Source organism: Monodelphis domestica, chromosome 3 (assembly GCF_027887165.1).
Source record: "Monodelphis domestica isolate mMonDom1 chromosome 3, mMonDom1.pri, whole genome shotgun sequence".
Taxonomy (NCBI): Eukaryota; Metazoa; Chordata; class Mammalia; order Didelphimorphia; family Didelphidae; genus Monodelphis; species Monodelphis domestica.
Genome location: NC_077229.1, coordinates 45067991 through 45088776, shown reverse-complemented (window position 1 = coordinate 45088776; position 20786 = coordinate 45067991). Strand labels below are relative to the sequence as shown.

At 38.2% G+C, this 20786-nt stretch overlaps 1 protein-coding gene across 6 annotated transcripts in view; it reads left to right on the top strand.

Moving 5' to 3' along the window:
- Positions 1 to 20786, top strand: part of IFT81 (intraflagellar transport 81) — a 141454-nt gene that overhangs the window by 59410 nt on the left and 61258 nt on the right. For 2 of the 6 annotated variants that reach the window (XM_001363920.4, XM_056821770.1), the window contains exons 3-11: positions 2703 to 2911; positions 4551 to 4601; positions 6635 to 6799; positions 7820 to 7923; positions 8747 to 8927; positions 12014 to 12103; positions 12947 to 13012; positions 13517 to 13627; positions 14827 to 14911. In XM_001363920.4, the coding sequence (XP_001363957.2) occupies positions 6656 to 6799; positions 7820 to 7923; positions 8747 to 8927; positions 12014 to 12103; positions 12947 to 13012; positions 13517 to 13627; positions 14827 to 14911 (781 nt within the window). In that variant the 5' untranslated portion in view covers positions 2703 to 2911; positions 4551 to 4601; positions 6635 to 6655. Of the gene's footprint in view, positions 1 to 2272; positions 2445 to 2567; positions 3015 to 4550; positions 4602 to 6634; positions 6800 to 7819; positions 7924 to 8746; positions 8928 to 12013; positions 12104 to 12946; positions 13013 to 13516; positions 13628 to 14826; positions 14912 to 20786 lie in introns of those variants that run through there. The other 4 variants (XM_056821771.1, XM_056821769.1, XM_007489857.3 and 1 more) reach the window with 4 other exon arrangements.

Here is a 20786-nt window from a genome sequence, read left to right as displayed (position 1 = left end):
CCTCTTTTCACTGTCCCACCTGTATCCCTGTGTCTCCAAAGGAGCTCTCCTCAAATTTCCTGGTTTTGGAAAGTACCTTAGAGATCTTCAAGGATGTGTACTAAGGTCCCCAATGTTTGCTGTTCCAAGGAAGTGGGAATTGAACTGAGTCAGAAGACAGCAATTTTTTTTTTTCCAGGAGAAAAAATGTTAGGCTTGGATTCAGAAGATCTGAGTTCAAGTTGACACTATTACTACCTGGATGACCCCAAGCAAGTCACTTTGCCTGCCTTGGCACTAGTTTCCTCCACACTTTCAAATGAGGGAGTTGAGCTAGATAAGCACTACGATACCTTCCAGCTCTAAACTCTCATTTTATAGAGAAGACTGAGGCTTGAAGAGGGGACTCCTAGACCCATGTTTACTCTTGATGATCCACTAGCCTCAAATCCAACCTCCTGGGAAAAATTAGCCTTCCCAGGCCACTACTGACATTTTCCTTTCTTTAAATACCTAGGGCAGAGCTCTGAACCAATTGCTAGTCATCCCTTGTGGTAGAGGGGGAAACAGAGGAGGCAACCAACAGCCAATCCCTGTGTACCCCATCTACTGGCCTGGGAATTCCTGAAAAATACATCAAATTTGCACTTTCCCTCCTTCCCTCCCTCTCACTTAGTGGGGAGGCCAGAATAGTACATTGGTACAAAAAAGACAAGGGAGCCCGTGCTAATGCAATCATTGGCTATATGTTTTATTAAACAATTTATCAGATACTGTCCCCTATAGACTCTTCCATGATAATCTCAAACCTTTCAGTCACTTGGCAGAAAGAGCACAGGATTGGATCCTTTAACCTCTTTAAATCTAAGCATCTTTCTGGTAAAATGTAGAGAATGATGCTTATATATACTATCGACTTTGCAGAGTTGTGGTGGAGACAATGAACTATAAGTGTGAACTTCTATGAAATTGTGGAAAGAGAGGTGTCATGCCAGATTAGGAGATCTGGGTTCAAATCCTTCTGGAAATTACTAGCTGAAAAATAATGTCATTTAATTTCTATGAACCTCAGATAACATTGTATTCTAATGCTATAAGAATCTTCAATCCACTAACTATCATCTATTGCTATATTTACTGGATGCCAAGCATGGATCAATTCCTGAACTACAAAGAAAAAGCAAAACCAGTCTCTGCCCTCAAGGAGCTTCCATTCTAAAGGAGGAGACTATGTGTCAGTTAGTCAATAAACATTTATTAAGTGCCTACTATGTGCCAGGCTTTGTACTAAGTTCTGGGGAAAGGAAGAGAGGTAAAAACACATCCCCTGCCCTCAAGGAGCTCACAATCTAATGGAACAGGTTATATACAAGATACACAACAAGGGCATTCTAGGCATGAGGAACGACAAGCAGAGCAAAGACATATATGGGGTTTCATATATGAGGAATGGTGGTTCCATTGGCATGCTTGGAAGGGAGATGTGTGAGAAGTCTAGAAAGATGAGAAGCAGACCAGTTGTGAAAAGTTGAATTAGTAGAGGGAGTTTCCATACCAAGAAATCATAGTGCAATATTTAATATTTAGGTCAAAGAATACCAAATGTGGGCTGGCTGGGTTAAGATTCTATGTCTACTGGGGGCAGTTAATTGGTACAGTGGATAAGAGAGCCAGGTCTGGAGAGAGAAGGTCTTAAGTTCAAATCTAACCTCAGACACTTCCTAGCTCTGTGACCCTGAGCAAGTCACTTCTGCCTTGGAACCAATATACCATATTGATTCTGAGATGGAAGGTTAAAGGTTTTTTTAAAAAACAAAAGTAACAATTCTTGGCCATCTCATTTTATAGATGGGGAAATTTAGTGCCAAAGAAATTGTTTAAAATAAAATAGGGACAGCTAGGTAGTTCATTGGATAGAGAGCTCTTGGTCTGGAGTCCAGAGGATCTGAGTTCAAATGTGAGCTCAGACGCTTCCTAGTTTCGAGACTCTGGGCAAGTCACTTAACCCCAATTGCCACTCTTGGTCTTAGAAATGATATTAAGAAGGTATGGGTTTAAGGGGAGTTATATGTGTGAGTGTGTGTGTATACTGTCAACCTTGAAAAACACACAACCACAAAAGTAGTTAGAAAGAACAAGTCTTTAATCCGGACAAGGGAGACAAAACTATCTGTATATATACATGCATATACAAAAGAAACCATTTACCAAGAAATTGACAGGTCAGAGTATGCACCAAACGCAGGGACCCCAGGCTAAGCAGGTGTGATCTAATCCAATTCTCTCCTTTTAGAGAAACTGGGAGTGAGGGGGAAAGGGAGAAGCAGGACGGCGAAACTGGGTCTCTTCCTATAGAGCCCGGGGTCTCTGTCTCCCCGTCAGGCAACACGAGCCCCCGGCACGCAGCTCTGCAGTTTGTGAGCTCCGGAAGTTCTATCCGTAGTCACCTGCCTTCCACCGCTAATGTAGGTACTTAAATCTACTCCGAGCCCCGGAGGGTAGTGGGATTTTGTTTTTTAATCTTTTATTCATCTATTTATTTAACAATAGCAAGCATAGAATGGTACTAAGTCCCTCCCACTCAGCAGGAAATTACTGCGCCAAGGTCCCCGCGTGCCTCCCTCTGCGGCGTACAGCTCTGCAGCGTTTTGGGGACCGCCTTGCAGCTCACGCACGCGCTTTGCAGCCGCAGCTGAGCGCGCGCCTCCCTCTTCCCCTACCAGCCACGCGCACCTACTGGGGAACTGACAGACGGATCGGCGGGCGCGCATCCTTTACCCCTTCGCCCCGCCCCACCGGAAGTGACGCAGGCACCCGGCCTAGCAACCGTTGCCAAGAGGCTCTGTCTCCTGGAGCCCCATACCGAGGCTCTCCCCCGCCCCCAGCCCCAACCCTGGAAAAAAAAAAAGTCGCGTCGTGAGGAGACGTGGAGGTAACGCCGACCCCTTCCGGGCTCGGGGTTCGGGGGGCTCCCCACCGCCGCCCCGAAAGACCCCTTGCCATCCTCTCCGACGCTCCCTGGGTCTGGGGCCAAGGCAAGGCCCGGGGCGGGGGTGGTGGTGGAGGGAGGCGCAGGGCCCCCAGAGAGAAAGGCCGGTGTGGGGGAGGGGCGGGGAGGCCGAGGGCCTGAACTCCGCGAATTTCCTCAGTTTCCCCATCAGCAAAAGGAAGGGTGGGGGTGGGGGTCTCCGAAATCCTTTCCAGCTCTTAATCAATTGTCCTTTTTTTCACTCCTCCGGGTCTCAGTTTCTCCATCTGTAAAATGAGGGTTGTGAACTAAATGGCCTTCCAGGGCCCTTTTCAATTCTGTGATATTTTAACAAAATCTTTGGATCTTAGTTTCCCTTCCTGTAATCTAAGGGGGTCGGACTGGGAGGCCTCCTAGAGCCCTTCCAGATTTAAAGCTTAATAATCTTTTCACCTCTGGGATGCCGGTTTGCCATTTGTAAGACAATGGAGGAGTTGGACTAAATGGCCTTCAAGGCCCTCTTTCAATTCCCTGATCTTCTAACAAATTCTTTAGGGCTCAATTTCCCTAATGGTAAAATGGGGGGAGTTGGACCAGCTGACTTTGAAGGTCCAGGTTAGTTCCAAACCAATGATCTTGTGGCTCCCCTTCTCATTAACCCAACACTGGAACCCATCAAGAAAGGATGATCCAGGAACCCAAAGCAAAAACCACAAATTGCTTACTATCATAGCTTTTAAAAAAATTTTTAGGGGGGGTTATTGAACCTTAGAGCTGGAAAGGACCAATCTAGGATGCAGCATGTGGATTTCCTCTCTAAACAAGTCAGTGGCAGAGATGGAGATGGGACTAGTATCCATGTTTCTTGATCCCCCAATCCAAGGGGCTTTTGGTTTTGGGAAGATCTATAAACTTACCTCCTTTTCAACCCTTTCTCACTCCTGTCCCTGTTACCATCTAAGGTACTGGAGCAGCATTGCTTGCTTTATCTAAGCTTCATAAAGTCCAAAAGAGACTTTCAAAGGCCAGTTCCTTAATTTTGCAGATTATAGAACTGAGTGAGGCCCTGATGAAGTAACTTGCTCAAGGTCACATAGGTAGTAAGAGAGGTGGGATTTGAACCTAGGGTTTGTGATGTTCAGATTCAGTGCTCTTTCCCACTGTATTAAGCTAGTTAAGAAGTGTGTGATGTCCTGGTTTTAATTTCTTTCTCCCTTTGGGTTCTAATTTAGGGTAAATGGTTTGTGAGTTCATGTGATGACCTTCTGAGGAAATTTGGAGATTAATTGCTTTACTTATTTTTAGAGCAGTGAACCCAGTGGGCAGGAAGATGGGCCTACCTGTTTGGTGCATTTCAGTACATCAGTGTCATGTGCTTGCTGTGCCTTCATTAGAAAGAGATTTGAGCATTTGAAAATCATGATAAAACAGAAATAGCATCCTTTTACTATTTTGCAAAGTTGTTTTGCTCATTTGTAGATGGCTTTTAAAAAATCATTACTAGGATTTATAAGAGGCTAGAGTTAACTTTTCTAAAGGGTAGAAAATGAGAGTTTGATCTTTGATTTGGGGTCTTCCTAATTTAGGCTTATTCTCTTTACAGGTGCAGACCATAATCCATCAGAAGTTAATTCATACACAATTTGTGAATTGGGTATGTACTTAAGTTTCATTTTAAAACCTGAAAAGCTTGAATATCCATCAGGATTTTATAATCAGGCTTAATTTTAAGAAATAATTTTTTAAAATTTCAAATCTTTTGCTTATCATTTCCTGTTATCCTTATTGTCTTTGGAGAGGATGGAGGAGAATTTTGTTTCTTTGTTTCAACCTCCATTTAAGATTTAAAGGTGAACTGAGGTATTGGTTATGCCAACAAGGTCATAGAATTATAAATTTGGAACTGGAGGCTTTTTTGTAAGTTATGCCACACTGACAGCCTTCGGCCTGACTCTTGAGGACCAGCCTACTTAAATTTGGAAAGACTTATCACCTGGAGGCAGGCTACCAGTTAATGAATTTGGGGGTTGTAGCAACTCCAAGAGAGTTATCTAATTTGTTAGGATGGGATCTATGTCAATGGAGTTAGTAACCTCATTGATGAAGTCAGAGATCTCTGGAAGTGTAGAAGAATTTTTTTTACAAAGATCCTGCTTTTCAAAATATTTACTTCAAAATAGCAAGCAAATACTCATTATTTATTATCAGTTTTTAACAATTCAGATAGTTTATATATTAATATTCTATGAACTTTCACTGCCATAATTTTATATGACCACTACAGATTGAGACACTGCTAAAAAAACTCATTTAAAATGAAATGTTTTCTATGGTGGTAGGTAATTAATTTTCACCACTTCTTCCTTTGTTTCATCAGTTATATATCCGATGTTAGGAAACTTTGATAGCTTGATATAGTTTTGCCAATAAATAGATCACATTTTGAATTTTTATTAAGATTCTTAGTCCGATTTCTTCTAGTCTGTCCCACCGTTGCAAACCACTGTTAATTTGTAGGATTGTTTTTGCCCCTTATTCCTTCAAAACTTAGATCAAGCTCCACCTCCTACAAGAGGGCTTTCTGCAACCCTTACTGCTCCCCTTCTGCCACACAAATTACCTTGTGTTTATTTTGCATTAAATAGACGTGGACCTTACTTGCTTTCCTTCCAGTATGGTCTGATGGATTTTTTGTCTTTAGACCCCCTTTGACCCTAGCTCAGTTCCTGAAACATTGTAATAATACTTAATGAATGAGTGCTGATTGGTTGATTGATTGATTGAAATATCAGCTATCCAATTCAACAAATGTGGTGTAAGTAGCTGCTATGCACTCACATTGTACTAAGTAAGTGCTGAGGAGGGAGGATTTTTTGCCCAGTTCATACCTGTGATCTATTCAAGAGGTATCATTTCTTAGTGGATAAAGGCCCAAGTTCAAGTTCTGCCTCTGACAAATACCAGCTGTGTAACTACAGGATAATTTTGTAAGCTGTCTCCCAGATAAGATACTAAATTACACAGATTTGCACATCTGCAAGTGGAAGAAGTTTCCACATTGATTAAAAAAAAAAGGCCTGGACACCTTCTTCCTTCTTTAAACAAGGATAAGAAATGTAAGAAATAATTATAATGAAAATCTAATATAATAAGTGTAGAAGAAAAGTACAAAGTACTATGATGAGGTTCAGAGGAAGGAGGGCTCATTCAGCTGGGGAGATCCTGGAAGACTTTATGGAGGAAATGGCATTTGAGTTGGACCTTGAGAGGTCGGATGGGGTAGGACAAGGTTAATTGATAAGGAGAATCCACTGAGGAAGAAAAGTAGGTTTAATAAGAGTGAGGGAGTGAAGAGAGCAGGGGATTCAGAGGATTGCTGTTCTGGTGGGGGATTTTAAGAGGAGCACAATTCAAGAGTGTGGTTCAAGGTATGGCTACTCCCACTGATGGTTGAAGGGATATAGAAATGAAGGTTTTTAGAGTTGAACATCACTTAGATTTATAACATTTTTGGCAGTTTTCTTTATGAGATTTATGGAGCTGATTTCTCTGCATAAAAATAGCATTTTTTTACAGTATTATACTTACTAGGTGGTATTGCATTTCCATGTGCTTTGTGACTCCTAATAGTCTTCTTTTAGAATTTTTATTTCCATTTTTGAAGAACTTTGTATTTTTGTTCTTTAGTGTAATTTTAAGGACCTAATTATGAGTGACCAAATCAAATTCATTGTGGAGAAGCTCAATAAGGAGCCTTTTAAGAAGAACTACAATTTAATCACATTTGATTCCCTGGAGCCAATGCAACTATTACAAGTTCTCAATGATGTTCTTGCAGAGATTGACCCGAAGGTAAGATGTGAAATTTGAAACAGAGAACTTGAGTAGGAACTAATTGAGGCCATGTCTGTGTCTTCTACATTGGCCTCTCAGACTACAAGTGTAATTGGGCTGCACCCTGGAATAGAAAGGACCCTAAACCAGGAGTCAGGAGATATGGATGCTGCCGTTGATCTCACTGTGTCCTTGGGCCAAAACTTTGAATCTACCAGAGCTCTGTATTATTCCTTTGTAAAATGAGAGAATTAATTAGGACAGCTAGGTAGCTCAGTAGATAGAGTGCTGGGACTGGAGTCAGGAAAACTTGGCTTTCAGAGTTCAGATTCAGCTTCAGACACTGAGTGACCCTTTGAATACTTAAGCCTGTTTTTTTTTTTTTTTTAATATGAGGTGGGAAATGGAGAGGAGATGAGGGAATTAAGACTGGACCTTTCTTTTCCTCTCTCATTTACCTAAACCTGGCTCGAAAGGATTCTGGAAGTTATCTAGTCCAACTCCTTCATTTTACTGATAAGCCCGGAGAAGGAAGTCATTTTCTCAGAGTCATACTAGTGACAGATAGATTTGAAATCAAGTTGTCTGACTCCAAAGCTAGCATGGTTTTTCATTAGGCCACACTATTAAAAGCCCTTCTACTTTTAAAAATTCTGTGATTTACTTGTACCTTATATAGGAATTATTCTCCATTTCCAGGGGTGAGCATATTTGGTATTGGAATGAAAATGCTTTCACAATAACTGCTATTTTGCTGCAAGATACTACATGCTTATACACTAATCCCGTTCCTTTGTGGATTGAACATATTTTATTTTAGCTTGACAACCATAATATGACTCTTGGCCCTACTTATATGTATAATTCGGAGAACTTGAATGTTTCTGAAATAATATTTCTGAAATAATACCTGCTTTATAAGAAACCATTGTGTTACTTAACCTGCAATAAAAAGAACACATTTCAACACATTTTTCATTTTTAATGTGTTCATTGTTCCATATTTGTGAAGTATGTATTTAATTTTTTCTTATTTAGCAAGTTGTTGATATAAGAGAAGAGATGCCAGATCAGACAGCTAAACGGATGTTGAGCCTTCTTGGTATCCTTAAATATAAACCTCCAGGAAATGCCACTGACATGTAAGGATCTGCTTGAGTTTTGTTTATTTTTTTGTTTCATTGAAATACATATTTTAATAAATTTAGAATTTTGTACAGACTGTCAAGTTAAAGTTCACAATTTCACTATATTTTAAAATAACAGTATACCTTTTATTATGCTTATTATCTATCATGTCATTAAGAAGCCTTATGAGCATTTTTAAGTAGGTCAGTTCTTTGCTTTCATCAAAGAAAGCCTAGTTAATCAGATTTTCTTCCAACTGAGACATTTCATAACTTTTGTCCTTTCATAGTAAAAAAATAACTATAAACACTACTTAAGTGAATATTAATTGAACTATTAGTTAAGGTTGACTAAACCAATTAATACTTTTATCAAATCTTATCCTGTTCTCAGATAATACTGGTACTATTTGATGCCTATTAGGCCCTTCCTTGTTTTTGATAATAGGCATATTCACTTCAGAATAACCATCCTTTAATTCTTTACAAACTTCATTTTTGACAAGTCAGAAATTAATTGGGTTTGGGGTAGCCAGCTAGTTAGTTCAATGGATAGATAGCCAGGCCTGGAGTTGGGAGGACGTAGGTCCAAATCTGGCCTTGGATACTTCCTAGCTATGTGACCCTGGGCAAATCACTTAGCCCCATATGCCTAGCCCTTAGCACACTTCTGCCTTGGAACCAGTACTTAATATCTATTCTAAGACAAAGTAAGAGCTTTAAAAAAAAAAAGAAAGAAGGACGAAAGATTAATTGGGTTGTAAATATATCTGTTGCTTCAGTTTCCCCATAACGATTTTTTTGTTCTTAAATCAATGAGTTTCTCTTATTCATCTAGGAGTACCTTTCGTCAGGGTCTGGTTATTGGAAGCAAACCTGTAATTCATCCAGTTCTACACTGGCTTCTTCAGCGGACTAATGAACTAAAGAAAAGAGCATACTTAGCTCGTTTCTTAATAAAACTGGAGGTCCCAGCTGAGTTCCTACAGGATGAAACTGTGGCTGACACCAATAAACAGGTACGTCTAAGTAAACTAAGAGTCTTAAAGCCAACTGTGGTGGGCCTCTAGGGATATTCTAGAACATGTTAAATTTCTTTTCGATACCAAAACTACTAAAAAGACCCAAGTATTATCATGTCTCTAAGAGCTGATTATAATATATATCAAATAGCTGAATGTTTTCATCTTTTTATTTCAGTCTTAAGTAAATAGAGCCATTAGCAAAATATTTTCCCATATAGAATTTTTGGGTTGAAAGGTTTGAGATAAAGGTTTGTGTTTTATGTCATACAAAGTAACAGAAATATTCAGAAACATGAGACAAATCACACCATCACCTTCTCATGTATCAGTTTCCTATATATAACTACAAGCCAGAGAGTGCCTCAAAATTGTAGTAGATAATTGCTATGGGAGAAATGCAAAAGAATGAAGACTCATTGTTTGATACTTGAGGAATTTAAACACTTAATAAGGAGATAAATGAAACATGAATGAAAAATGAAATCTTTTTGAATCCATACTCTTTCCCTGTACTCAAACTGTTGAAAAGCCCTACTAACTACTGAACTATTTCTAGCACCTGTCTTCTCTTTTCTGTTGCCATTACCTGAGTCCGAGTCCTTATCACTTCTAATGTGGAATGCTGTGATATCCTCCTGTTGGATCCTGACTTGATCTCTTCTCCACTCATCCTCCATTTAACTTCAAAGTAATATTTCTCAATCACAGATTTGATTACATGGCCCTACTGCTCAAAATTTTCAGTGGCTCTATATTGCCTACTAAATCACATACTCTTTGGTCTGGCATTCGAGGTCTTCCACAATCTGGATTTTTCCTATAATCTACTTTATTTCACAGTATTTCTTTCATATACTCTATGCTCTAATCTCATTAAACTTTGTATAATTTTTTGCTTTTATCAAGCCTTCTGTAACCTTCTTATCTCTGCATATGCCGTCCCTTATACTTGAAGTGATCTCTTCTTCTATGTCTGTTTTTTGACATCCAGGATACCATGGTACAGTGGAAAGTGTTAGGTTTGGCGTTACTACTTTTGTGCCTGTGGTTGTCACCTAATCTCTGAGCCTTGGTTTCTTCATATATAAAAAGGGAGTAATAATGTCTTTGGTACCTCCCCCAGAAAGTAGTTATGCAATGGTGTAAAGCACTTTGTAAATCTGAAAGCACTATGTAAATAGTAGCATGATTCCCTTCCTTTGGGACCTTGCTTAGGTCCTGGTAGAAAACATTTAGTGGAAGGTCAGCAGAGACTATGTGCTTCCAGTTTCATCCTCTGTAGAATGAGAGTACCTAAAATAAGAGGGGTGGGCTAGATGATTAAGATGTGCTGGTCAATTTTGCTGAATTGCTTTTATCCCTCTTTTTATCCCAGCTAACTCATTAGCTGTCTACTAGGGAAGTGGAGAAGGATATACACAGAAAAGATGTAAAAACAATTGATACCATCTGTTTGAAAGGAATGGTATTAGAAAGATTAAAGTTCATAATTTTCTGAGGCTAGTAAGGAAAAGGAACAGGAAGAAAAGAGGGGTTTTTTCCCACTATTGTGGAAAAAAGAAAGATCAGAGATGGGACAGGAGTGAGGAGATGGTGATAATGGACAAGAGAAAAGATAGAACTACTTAATTTTGATTTTCCTTCTCTTTGCCATGGAGAGTGATCTTTCGATTGGAACACATCTAACAAAAATGACTAATAGGGATTTGAAACTCAAATAGGAAGATAGAGTGTTCTTAATGAGTTCAGATGACAGTATTTCAGGGCACTGAAGGAAGTGCATATTGTGATATCTGATGCATTGTTAGTGATCTTTGAAGGATCATTGAGGAGATATAGAATGCAACAGTAGTTTGTTCTGGTTTTCAAAAAAGGGAAGAATGAGAAGGGGCAGGGAAGGTACCCCCAAAGAGATGATGGAGAAAGTCCATATTCAAAGTGGAGCACAGAGAAGTATGAAGGCTGACCAGGCTATTTTAGGTCCCTTTAAATGGAGGCATCAGGGGGCAGCTGGGTGGCTCAGTGGATTGAGAGTCAGGCCTAGAGATGGGAGGTCCTAGGTTCAAATATGGCCTCAGACACTTCCTAGCTGTATGGCCCTGGGCAAGTCACTTGACCCCCATTGCCTAGCCCTTACCACTCTTCTGCCTTAGAACCAATACAGAGTATTGATTGGTTCTAAGATGGAAGGTAAGGTTTTTAAACAAACAAACAAACAAATAAATGGAGGCATCAGCCAATCAGAGGAACAGGATGCAGGGATAGAGTTTTTACAGAGTGAGGAAAATGCAGGGGCATAATGAACTTCCTGGATGAAAAGACCACTGTAGGATGAAGGAGAAAGATAGTAGGGCCCCAAGAGGAAGGAAGGCTCAGGCTGTAACTTGAATGGATCCTTCTTGTCTTCAATATCTTTATTCACTCCATAAGGCCTCTCTTTTGTTTTAAAAAACTTCTATTATAGTTGTTCATATATTTCACCTCTCTACCATATAATAAGCTTCTTTATGGCAAGAACAATTTCACTTTGCATCTTTGTGTCTCCAGTACCTAGCGAAATATCTTACCCATAGCAGATGATTAATACAATTTTGTTTGTTGACCTAACGAATTGAACATTCATACAAGTTTTTAAAAACTATTTCTTCAAGTACAATATTATATGTGCATATTCTTCAGTATATTATTTGCATTATGCATGCTATACTCCCAAGTCACCTTTGATTTAAAGGCACTATACAATGTCTTAAGCGCTCAATAAATCCTTTAGTTAAGAGCTATAATTAAAAAATCATTAGTTATCTTAAGGAAGAAGTACTAGATGTTTAATTTATGAATTGTTTAGAATAATATATGTAGAAAGGAAAATGCTTAATTTCCTATAATCTTCTTGGGAGAAAAAAAACCCTACTTTTGTGAATTCTTTCCTAATTTGAAATTATTTTGAGGGCCTTGTAGGTTAACAACCATGTTTTCAGAATTGATGAATTTAGAAACAATAATTATTTGAATAATCTAATTTAAAAATACCAATTAGATACAAGGATACATTTATGGATTTCTTTTACTTATGTTTTTAGTATGAAGAACTGATGGAAGGTTTCAAAACCTTACATAAAGAATGTGAACAACTCAAAACATCTGGATTTTCTACTGCAGAAATACGAAGGGTAAAAAAAAAAGGAAAAATCTTAACTAGCTTAGGTTTACTTAGTAGCTTGAGATTACTTTTCCCATCTAATTGAGGGGACTTTTCCTACCTAATTCATTATAAACCATAGACCATTTATCCTATAGAATTGATCTTAACTGAAGAAGACATTAGCAAGATTATGACCAAGATCACATTACCTCTTGTGCACTACATGGATTTCTCACTACTATCAATTTTTTAAAAAGTATTTGCTATTAGTAAGCTACTAGTAGCTTTTTTTTTTTTTTAGAAACTTTAGAGTTGGTTAGAAGGGAAAGAGAGTTACTTATTAAGGACATTATTTTTAAGAAAAAGATAGGTTTATTAGTAAAACTGGATAAAATTCTTAGTCTTGAAAAAGCCATTGTCTTGAAATAATTTTCATGGGAAATCAACAAAACATATAGGTCATTGTGATTCTATCTTTAGTATTTAAATCATGTAAGATAGATGTAATTGCAGCAGTTGTGTCCAGTCATTAAAAGGTGTACTTCCATTATGAAAGGTTTTTGGTAAAAAATTTTCTTATGATACTTGGAACCAACACAGAAATGTATTGTTGGCAATCTCACCTTGTTTCTTTCTAACCTGTTTTGGTTGCTTTTCTTGATTGAATGCTGCCAACTAAATTTCACTATTTAAATAGCCTCAGGGAGAAAAAAGACCTACACCTTCTAAAAGACTCTTTTCCTTAAGGTTGTAGCTGTGAATTCAGAACATGGCAGGAGTATTTTATGCATATAAAACTTTAACAGCCTGGTTTCTATAGATTAGGAATTGTTACTTTTTATTTTTAAGTGTCTCTTCAATTGATTTTTAGGACATCAGTGCAATGGAGGAAGAAAAAGATCAGCTCATTAAGAGAGTAGAGCGCCTGAAGAAAAGGGTAAGGAAAAAACTCACTATATAAGGATAAGTGTCATAGTCCATAGACCTGAAAAGACTTAGGAATGCAAACAAAGGAGTAAGGTGAGAATAGTGTTCATATGAAGATGGAATCAACTGACTAACTGGCAAAGAGGAAATTTCTGCAGGCAGGAGGCCAGTGCTTTTATTTTTTTTTTTAACCCTTACCTTCCATCTTAGAATCAATATTGTATGTTGGTTCCAAGGCAGAAGAACAGTAAGGGCTACGCAATGGGCATTAAGTGACTTGCTAGTTTACATAGCTAGGAAGTGTCTAAGGCCAGATTTGAACCTAGGAACTCCCATCTCTAGGCTTGGCTCTCAATCCACTGAGCAACCCAGCTGTCCCTCAGAGCTTTAAACCTTCCCTGATGCTAGAACCTTGCTGTCTTCTGTAAACACTCATGTTTACCAAAGGAAGATACTCGTGAATTTCTGTTCTCTGACCTGACAGTGATCTGGATTATGGATTGTTTTTTTCTAGGTGGAGACAGTGCAGAATCATCAAAGGATGCTTAAAATAGCCCGACAACTTCGAGTAGAAAAAGAAAGAGAAGAATTCTTAGCACAACAGAAACAGGAACAAAAGAATCAGGTATTTGCCTGGAAGTCCCTATATTAGCAGTAACAAATAGTTGTTCCTGATAATAATTCTCCTGAAAAGAAAAAAGAGAAATTTTAGAATTTATTGTAAAAGTGTTCTCTCAGGTTCCCTCAACATTTTGGTTTCTAGTATTATGTTGAAATTAAAATGTTATACTAAAAAGAACATTTTAGAATGGGAGGTAAGACTTTAATCTTATTTCCGAGTGTGGATCCAGATGGTCCTGATGCGCACTGCCTTGCACTTCAGGTATCAGCACAATCAAACACCTTTATTCCTGAACCAGGTCAAGCACTGCCCAAACATCAGCAGCTCTGTGGCATGCTTGGCTATAGGCATCATCCTCTGAGCCACTTCATTCAGCTCAGTCTGAGATCCTCACTATCAGAGAAAGTCTTTGAATCCTTTAGTGTTTCTTTGAATCTTGACTGAAGTCCAGTAATTACTGTTAAACCCAGAGAAAGATGCAAAGGGATCTTGGCATAAAAAATTAATTTCAGTGTTTATGTTCAACTATAAAGTAGGGATTTTAAATTATTGAGCCCTATCTTGAAATCTTGAGTTATTACAAGAAAAATGTATTTAATTTCAAACCAGTTCTGCAGTTCATATATATCTTTTTAAGATTTGGCCCAACATTACAAACAATTTACTGCAGTTGAGCAGCATCTTGGTCCAAGCTTTAGAATGATGATTTAGTATTTGCCTAGAAGTTTTTCCTCCTAAGTTATTAGCTTACTGGATATTAAGATTCTTTACATTTAAAAAACTGTAAATGGGTCAGAAGTAAACCAATAAGCTCCTTTTATTAGCAAGTATTTATCAAGAGAAGATCTGTGGTCCCACTTACTCTGAACCAGCTACCTCTCTTTACACAGGCTTGAGTGGTCATAGCTTTTGTGGTTAATGTCACTATTGGTTCATTTTGAACTTTTAGTCCAATAAAAACTCCAATAAACTATTAAAAAAACTATTTATTTATTAAAACAAGGTTCAGAAAATAAAAGATAAAAATACTGTAAAAACTTCTTTATACTGAAGAGATGGCAAAAGCTCATTATAGTTGACTAATAAAATCATCTCTGGTGCTTATTAATGGTTATGTGAGGTTTGTAGTTTTCATTGCATGAGTTTATAAGTGGAACATTTCAGTGGAATATCTAAGTAATGCATCTGATTGTATTTTGAAGTTATTTCATGCAGTGCAGAGACTGCAAAGAGTGCAGAACCAGCTGAAAAGTATGCGGCATGCGGCAGCAGATGCAAAGCCAGAAAGTAAGTGAAGGTCACCTAATGAAATGGGTGTTATGTTGGGGACTCTCAGTTCAGAAAAAAAGAATGTTTGGTTGTATTTTGTTAGGAAGACTAATAATTTATTAATGGGCATTAAGTAATGAGCTTATGGTCAAGGGATGTTTGTTTAATTGAGAACACACTACCTGTAGTTTTCCAATTAGCTATCAGGACATTTATGAAGACATAAATTGGTTTCAAACTTTGTCCAAGGTCGTCTTACTGCCCTTTGCTAGGTTTTGAATCTAGAGGGTAGAGGAAATGGGAGACCTTAGTAGAGGTTGCATAGCTTTGGTCTATTACTGTAAGTCAGGATGAATGGTGTAGTTGGACAAGGAAATGGATGAAAGACATTGGGAACATACTGGACCCAGCAAGTTCATAGGTTGACCACCAACCAACTGCCAGTGTTTTAGAGGGAAGATAAAGGCATAACACATGATGTGGGCCTGTTAAAGTGGAATATACTCCAACGCTCAGTTGGATCATTGTGTTAATAATGAGACCAATCTCCTCACTCCAATCTGCTTCTGACTTCTGCACTGAGAAGATTTCTGTCCCATCATAGTTAAATGACATCTCCTGGCATCTTTCAAGTATAATGGTCATTTAGAGGGGAGACCTAGAAAGAGAGCGTGGTACAGGAGAAACCAGTGGAAATATATATAGCTGAAAACACATAGCTACTGTGACAGGGGAGCAGTTGTGTCAGATTCAAATATGAAAGGAAGCATTTAAATAACTGCTGTACTGTACTCTACTACCATTCTAAGGTAGGGCCTAAATTCACTACTAATGAAACTGTATGTTTGAGATAGGCAGTAGGTGCTGATTGTACTTCCATATGGTCCCTGCCTTGACTTCAACAAGAGTAAATTCAGAAGTACCGTTAATGCAATGGGTTTGATGATGATGATTAACATTTAGATAGCACGTACTTTGGGCCAGGCTAAGCACATTATAATTATCTTATTTGATCCTCACAATAACCCTGGTAGATAAGTGGATAATATCCCCATTTTACAGATGAGGAAACTAAGGCAAATAGAAGTTAAGTGACTAGTCTAAAGCCATACATCTAGTAGCTGTCTGAGGTCAAATTTGAACACCTGACTCTAGGCCTGTTGCTTCATTCACTAAGCCAAAGAGCTCTCATTCAGAGGCAGTATCTGAAAACTCTTTTGTTGCTAGTGCTTCTTATTCTCATCACTGTCTCAAATCTTTAGCAAGATATTTACCTTTACACACAGGGAAAACAATTTCTTTAAAATTAACTTTTGGGGTAGATAGGTGGCTCCGTGGATAGAGAGCCAAACCTAAATATAAGAGGTCCTGGGTTCAAATTTTACCTCAAACACATTTTCTGATTGTGACCCTGGGCAAGTCACTTAACTCCAATTGCCTAGCTTTTACAGCTCTTCTGCCTTGTATTCTGGGATAGAAGATAAGGGTTTTTTAAAAAATAAAATTAATTTTGCTTAAAAAGAAGCCTTCTATTGGTATGTGCTATTTAGATCTGACCAGGTTATTTTATCTTTAGCCTGGGAATATTAGGGAATATGTTCAAAACAAATCTATTGTTAGGACCCTTTTCCTTACTGTTCTCAATATGTAATTTGCTCTATTGCTAAGACAATATCAAAACCAGCAGTTATTTCTGACTTTTTAGAAATAACAAAAATGGGACAAAGGACTATTAGCACTATTCTGTGATTCTGCAGTATCTGTCATTCTTCATTTCATTTAAATATTTCTTGGTATTATGTTCTTGTGGTAAAACCATCTTAGCCACAATAGGGCTAAAATAAAGATTGCCAACTTCTGATTTATGGCAGAATATACTTATGAGAAATTATAGAAATATGGTTATGGAAACTTATGACATTAGCCCTTAAAATCCTCTTTTTGAAGAAGTTTCTCCATTTTGGTTTGATTTATCTTCTTACAGAAATATAAAATATACTAACCCGACAGAAGAAAGGAGTACTTAATCTCTTAATCTTTAGCATAATGGACAGTACTGGTATTATTTTTCCCATTGGCTTCTGATGGTTTTAAAATATCAGTTTAAGCACTATAGCTATGAATTGAGAAACTCATCACCAGTAGGATTAGATTAATTCTGAGGTCACTTGATGCCACTTTATTTTGACCATATCAAGCTAGAAATGAAATAAATAAAATGGCCCTCTCCACTTTTTCAGTGTTCATGGGAAGAATGGCTTGAAAGGGGGAAGAGGGTGCAAAGAACCATTGTTTTAGACCTTAACTTAAACTGTAATTTGACTATTGGTAACCCCAAGTGTGAGATCTTGTCCACTGATCAAGAAGGAGACATACTCTTAGAGAAACTGAATCATATTAATCTTGATATTATCATTATAAATAAAACCAGAATAAAGAAGAAAGTTGCACCTAAATGGAAAGATGTCTTAGAAAAACTTCTTGGAGAGGCACAGAGAAGAGTAGGTAAAGGCATTTTATTGTACACCCAGAGTCAACAAGAAACATTTCAGGAGGCTCTTCTAGTCACTTAGTACTGCAGTGAGGTTAATGATACATATTGCAAAGAGACCACCATGAAAATAAGTATAGTTTATGCACCACAATTTGATAAGATCCTGATCCTCCAAAGTAAATCAGTGTAGATTCTCATTCTCAGCAAGTTTAATGCAAAGGGAGGAAAAGATGAAGTTTGGTGAGAAATAAATGAAAAAGAAAGCATGGTTCAGGAAGAAGGAATGAGAAAAGCCAGACATTTGTAGATTACACCAAAGTCTCACACCTTATTATCATGAACATTTTAATACCATAAAGCATGAAATAGAATATATATTTATAGATAGGAAAAGATTTGTTATAGCTCTGGTAGTTATCTCTGAATCAGCCCCTATTGAGTCAGATTGTTAACTCTGAACTCAATTCAGGATTATTAAAAAGCAAGAAAAAAGAAAAATTGTGAAAGATAGGACAAAATTTAACTCAAATATTTAAGTAATTAAAAATTATAAATGAGAAATGGACAACAGAAATGACATTGACCCTGGTTATATGATTTTATACCGAAGTTTACTTCTGTAAGTGAGTTACTACTCATAGCTATTTGCTACAATGGGAAGACCAAAAGAGCCTAGAAAATGCCTTAATCAGTGACTTACTTTCCAGATAGAGATGACTGCCAAAGACAATACTATTATTAGTTAAAACATTTATTTTTTAAAAATCCTCATCTTCTATCTTAGAATTGTAAGTATAAACTCCAAGGTAGAAGGGCAGTAAGGGTTAGGCATTTGGGGTTAGGTGACCAGGGTCAGTCACTCAACTAGGGCGTGTTTGAGGCCCGATTTGAAACTAAGACCTTCTGTCTCTGGGCCTGACTTACTCTCCACTGAACCATCTAGCTGCCCTTCAATAAACATTTAGAATGTAAATGTATATTAAACTATAAAACTTTTTTGTAAAATCTAGCAGAGAAAGATGATGGACAGTTTTAAGCAGTGCTGTCCCAAAGCAGAGAGAAACAGTGAAAGGGTAAAGCATGGCAAGACAGACACCTAGTTAGGCAAAGTCATCCCAAGGGTATGTCACCAGGAAACCAAGCAGAAGAAAGATGGAAAGAGATTTGTAAAAATAATTAGAAAAAATTTTTCCTCATCAAGGATGATGGAACTTGGACACTAACCTCACAGCCCACAGACATAGTGACATTAAAAAACAATAACAATATTCAATCAGTGATGCTGTATGGCAAGTGATACTTTAAAAAAATTAAAAATGGGAATTCCACAGAAGGTAATGAAGAAGCATCTACAACATGTAACACGTGGGGAACTCCAGAGAACAACAGTAATACAAGATGTCATCAAGAAATTGTATAACAAGCAAAGATGGGCTGATGACATGGTGAAGACAGGATGACAGGTGGATGGCCAGAGTGCCCAACAGATGCCCTTGCGATGTTAAGAGAAAGCAAGGAAAGCCTCCTGGCATATTGGATGTGGTGAACTGGACGGGATTCTCAGGCCCCTCTCATAGTTGGCTGTGATCTGCATTGTAGGAAAGGAGTTTTCAAGTTGATAAGATCACCGATTTGTTTGAGAAGATGATCTTTTAAAGTGCCCTCATTTTGTCACACTCGTATTGTTTGCATTGATTGCCCTCTTTCAGTGGAACCCAGGTTAGAACCCTGAGGCAGACAGTTATACTGGGACAGTTTGTCATGGACTCCATCCTCTGTTACAGATTCGAGTACTTCCACACCATCTGATCTTGGACAGTTCTCACCAGGGCCTTTCTGTAAAACTTTGTAGAGGATCCATTCAGCACCCTCTTGTTGTTAATATCTCAGATGGTCCATTGAATCATTCAGCCTTTCCGACTAACTTTTGCTTGTCTAAAGCAGAAGTCCTGCCATATCCACCTCCCCTCGCCCCACTGGCTCCCTGTCATCCTTAGGATCAAATATTAATTCTTCTGTTTGGCTTAGCACAGCTCTTGGCCCATAGTAGGCACTTAGTAAATTCTTGTTGATTTGACTTGTCATCTTGGCATTTAAAGCTCTCCACAACTTGGCTGCAATCTGTCTCTCCAGTCTTCTTATATATTACTCCCTTCAGTGCAGTCTGTGGTCACTGCCTGTGTCCCCCATGCCTGGAATGCTCTCTTTCCCACTCTGCTTGGAATTCTTGGATTCTTCAAGATGCAGGTTAAATTTTACATTCTGCAGTAGGTCTTTCCCAGACCCCCCCAGGTGCTAGAGCCCTTCCCTTTAAGGTTACTTTGTATCAATACTCTCTCCTATGCATCTGTTTACCTTTGGTTTCTCTCATTGGACTGCAAGCTTCTTGAGAGCAGCAACTGTTTTTTGCTGAGTTCTTAGATCTATAGATAGTTCCATTACATACTACCTGTCTCCTGTCTCCAGAGGTAAGGGAGAAAATGCCATTCCCTCATATGTGCCTCCCTTGGGAAGAGGAGGAATGCTATTCCATTAATACTAGATCTCCAGCCTCCTTTGGGAAGAGGAAAAAACCATCTCATCTTGCCACCAGTTTTTTGGCTTTGGAGAAGGGGGGAAAATTGCCATTCCATCCTGCCAAGGGTCCTTTTGGTCCACTTCCTTCCAGAAAGAGAAATGCCATTCCATCCAGCAACAAACCTTGCTGGAAATGAGATCTTATCCTGTGTTGTTCTTGCTAGTATTTTCCTCTGTGAATTACTATAGCAAACAGCTTATGGAGGGTCCTTAATTCAGTTTTCATTCTTCTCACTTCTTAGCACATAATTAGTTATACCCAACTTTTTCTGCATCTCAGGGTTTTTTTTTTGTACTAATTTATCTTTTACTCTTTGCCTTACTTAAGAGCTACCTTTTCCTGAATCCTTATCTTCCTTTTCCTTGACGTCTTTCTGATGAAAACCTATCTCAGTGGTTTTCTTTGTCCTCCAACTTCTCAAGCCTTCTCAAATTTTTTCCCAAAGACAATCTTCTTCATAATTTCAAAGCCTTCCAAATCGTCTTCCTAATTCTTTCTTCTCCCACATGACTTTCTCACATGTGTAGTGTATGTCTGTTAACATTTTTAAAATTTAAACTATTACCTTCCATCTTAGAATTGATCAGTTCTAAGACAGAAGAGAGGCATGGGCTAGGCAATCAGGGTACACAACCAGGAAGTATCTGGGATAAGATTTGAACCCAGGTCCTCCCAACTACAGGCCTGGCACTCTATATGCTGTGTTTCCTAGCTGCCCCAACTTTCAAAAGAAGGAAAATCTAGTAACAAAATAGCCTAGATCAAAAAGATTTGATAGGAATGCTGCTTAGTTATTCTGTGACTTTCTATTTTCAGTTCTC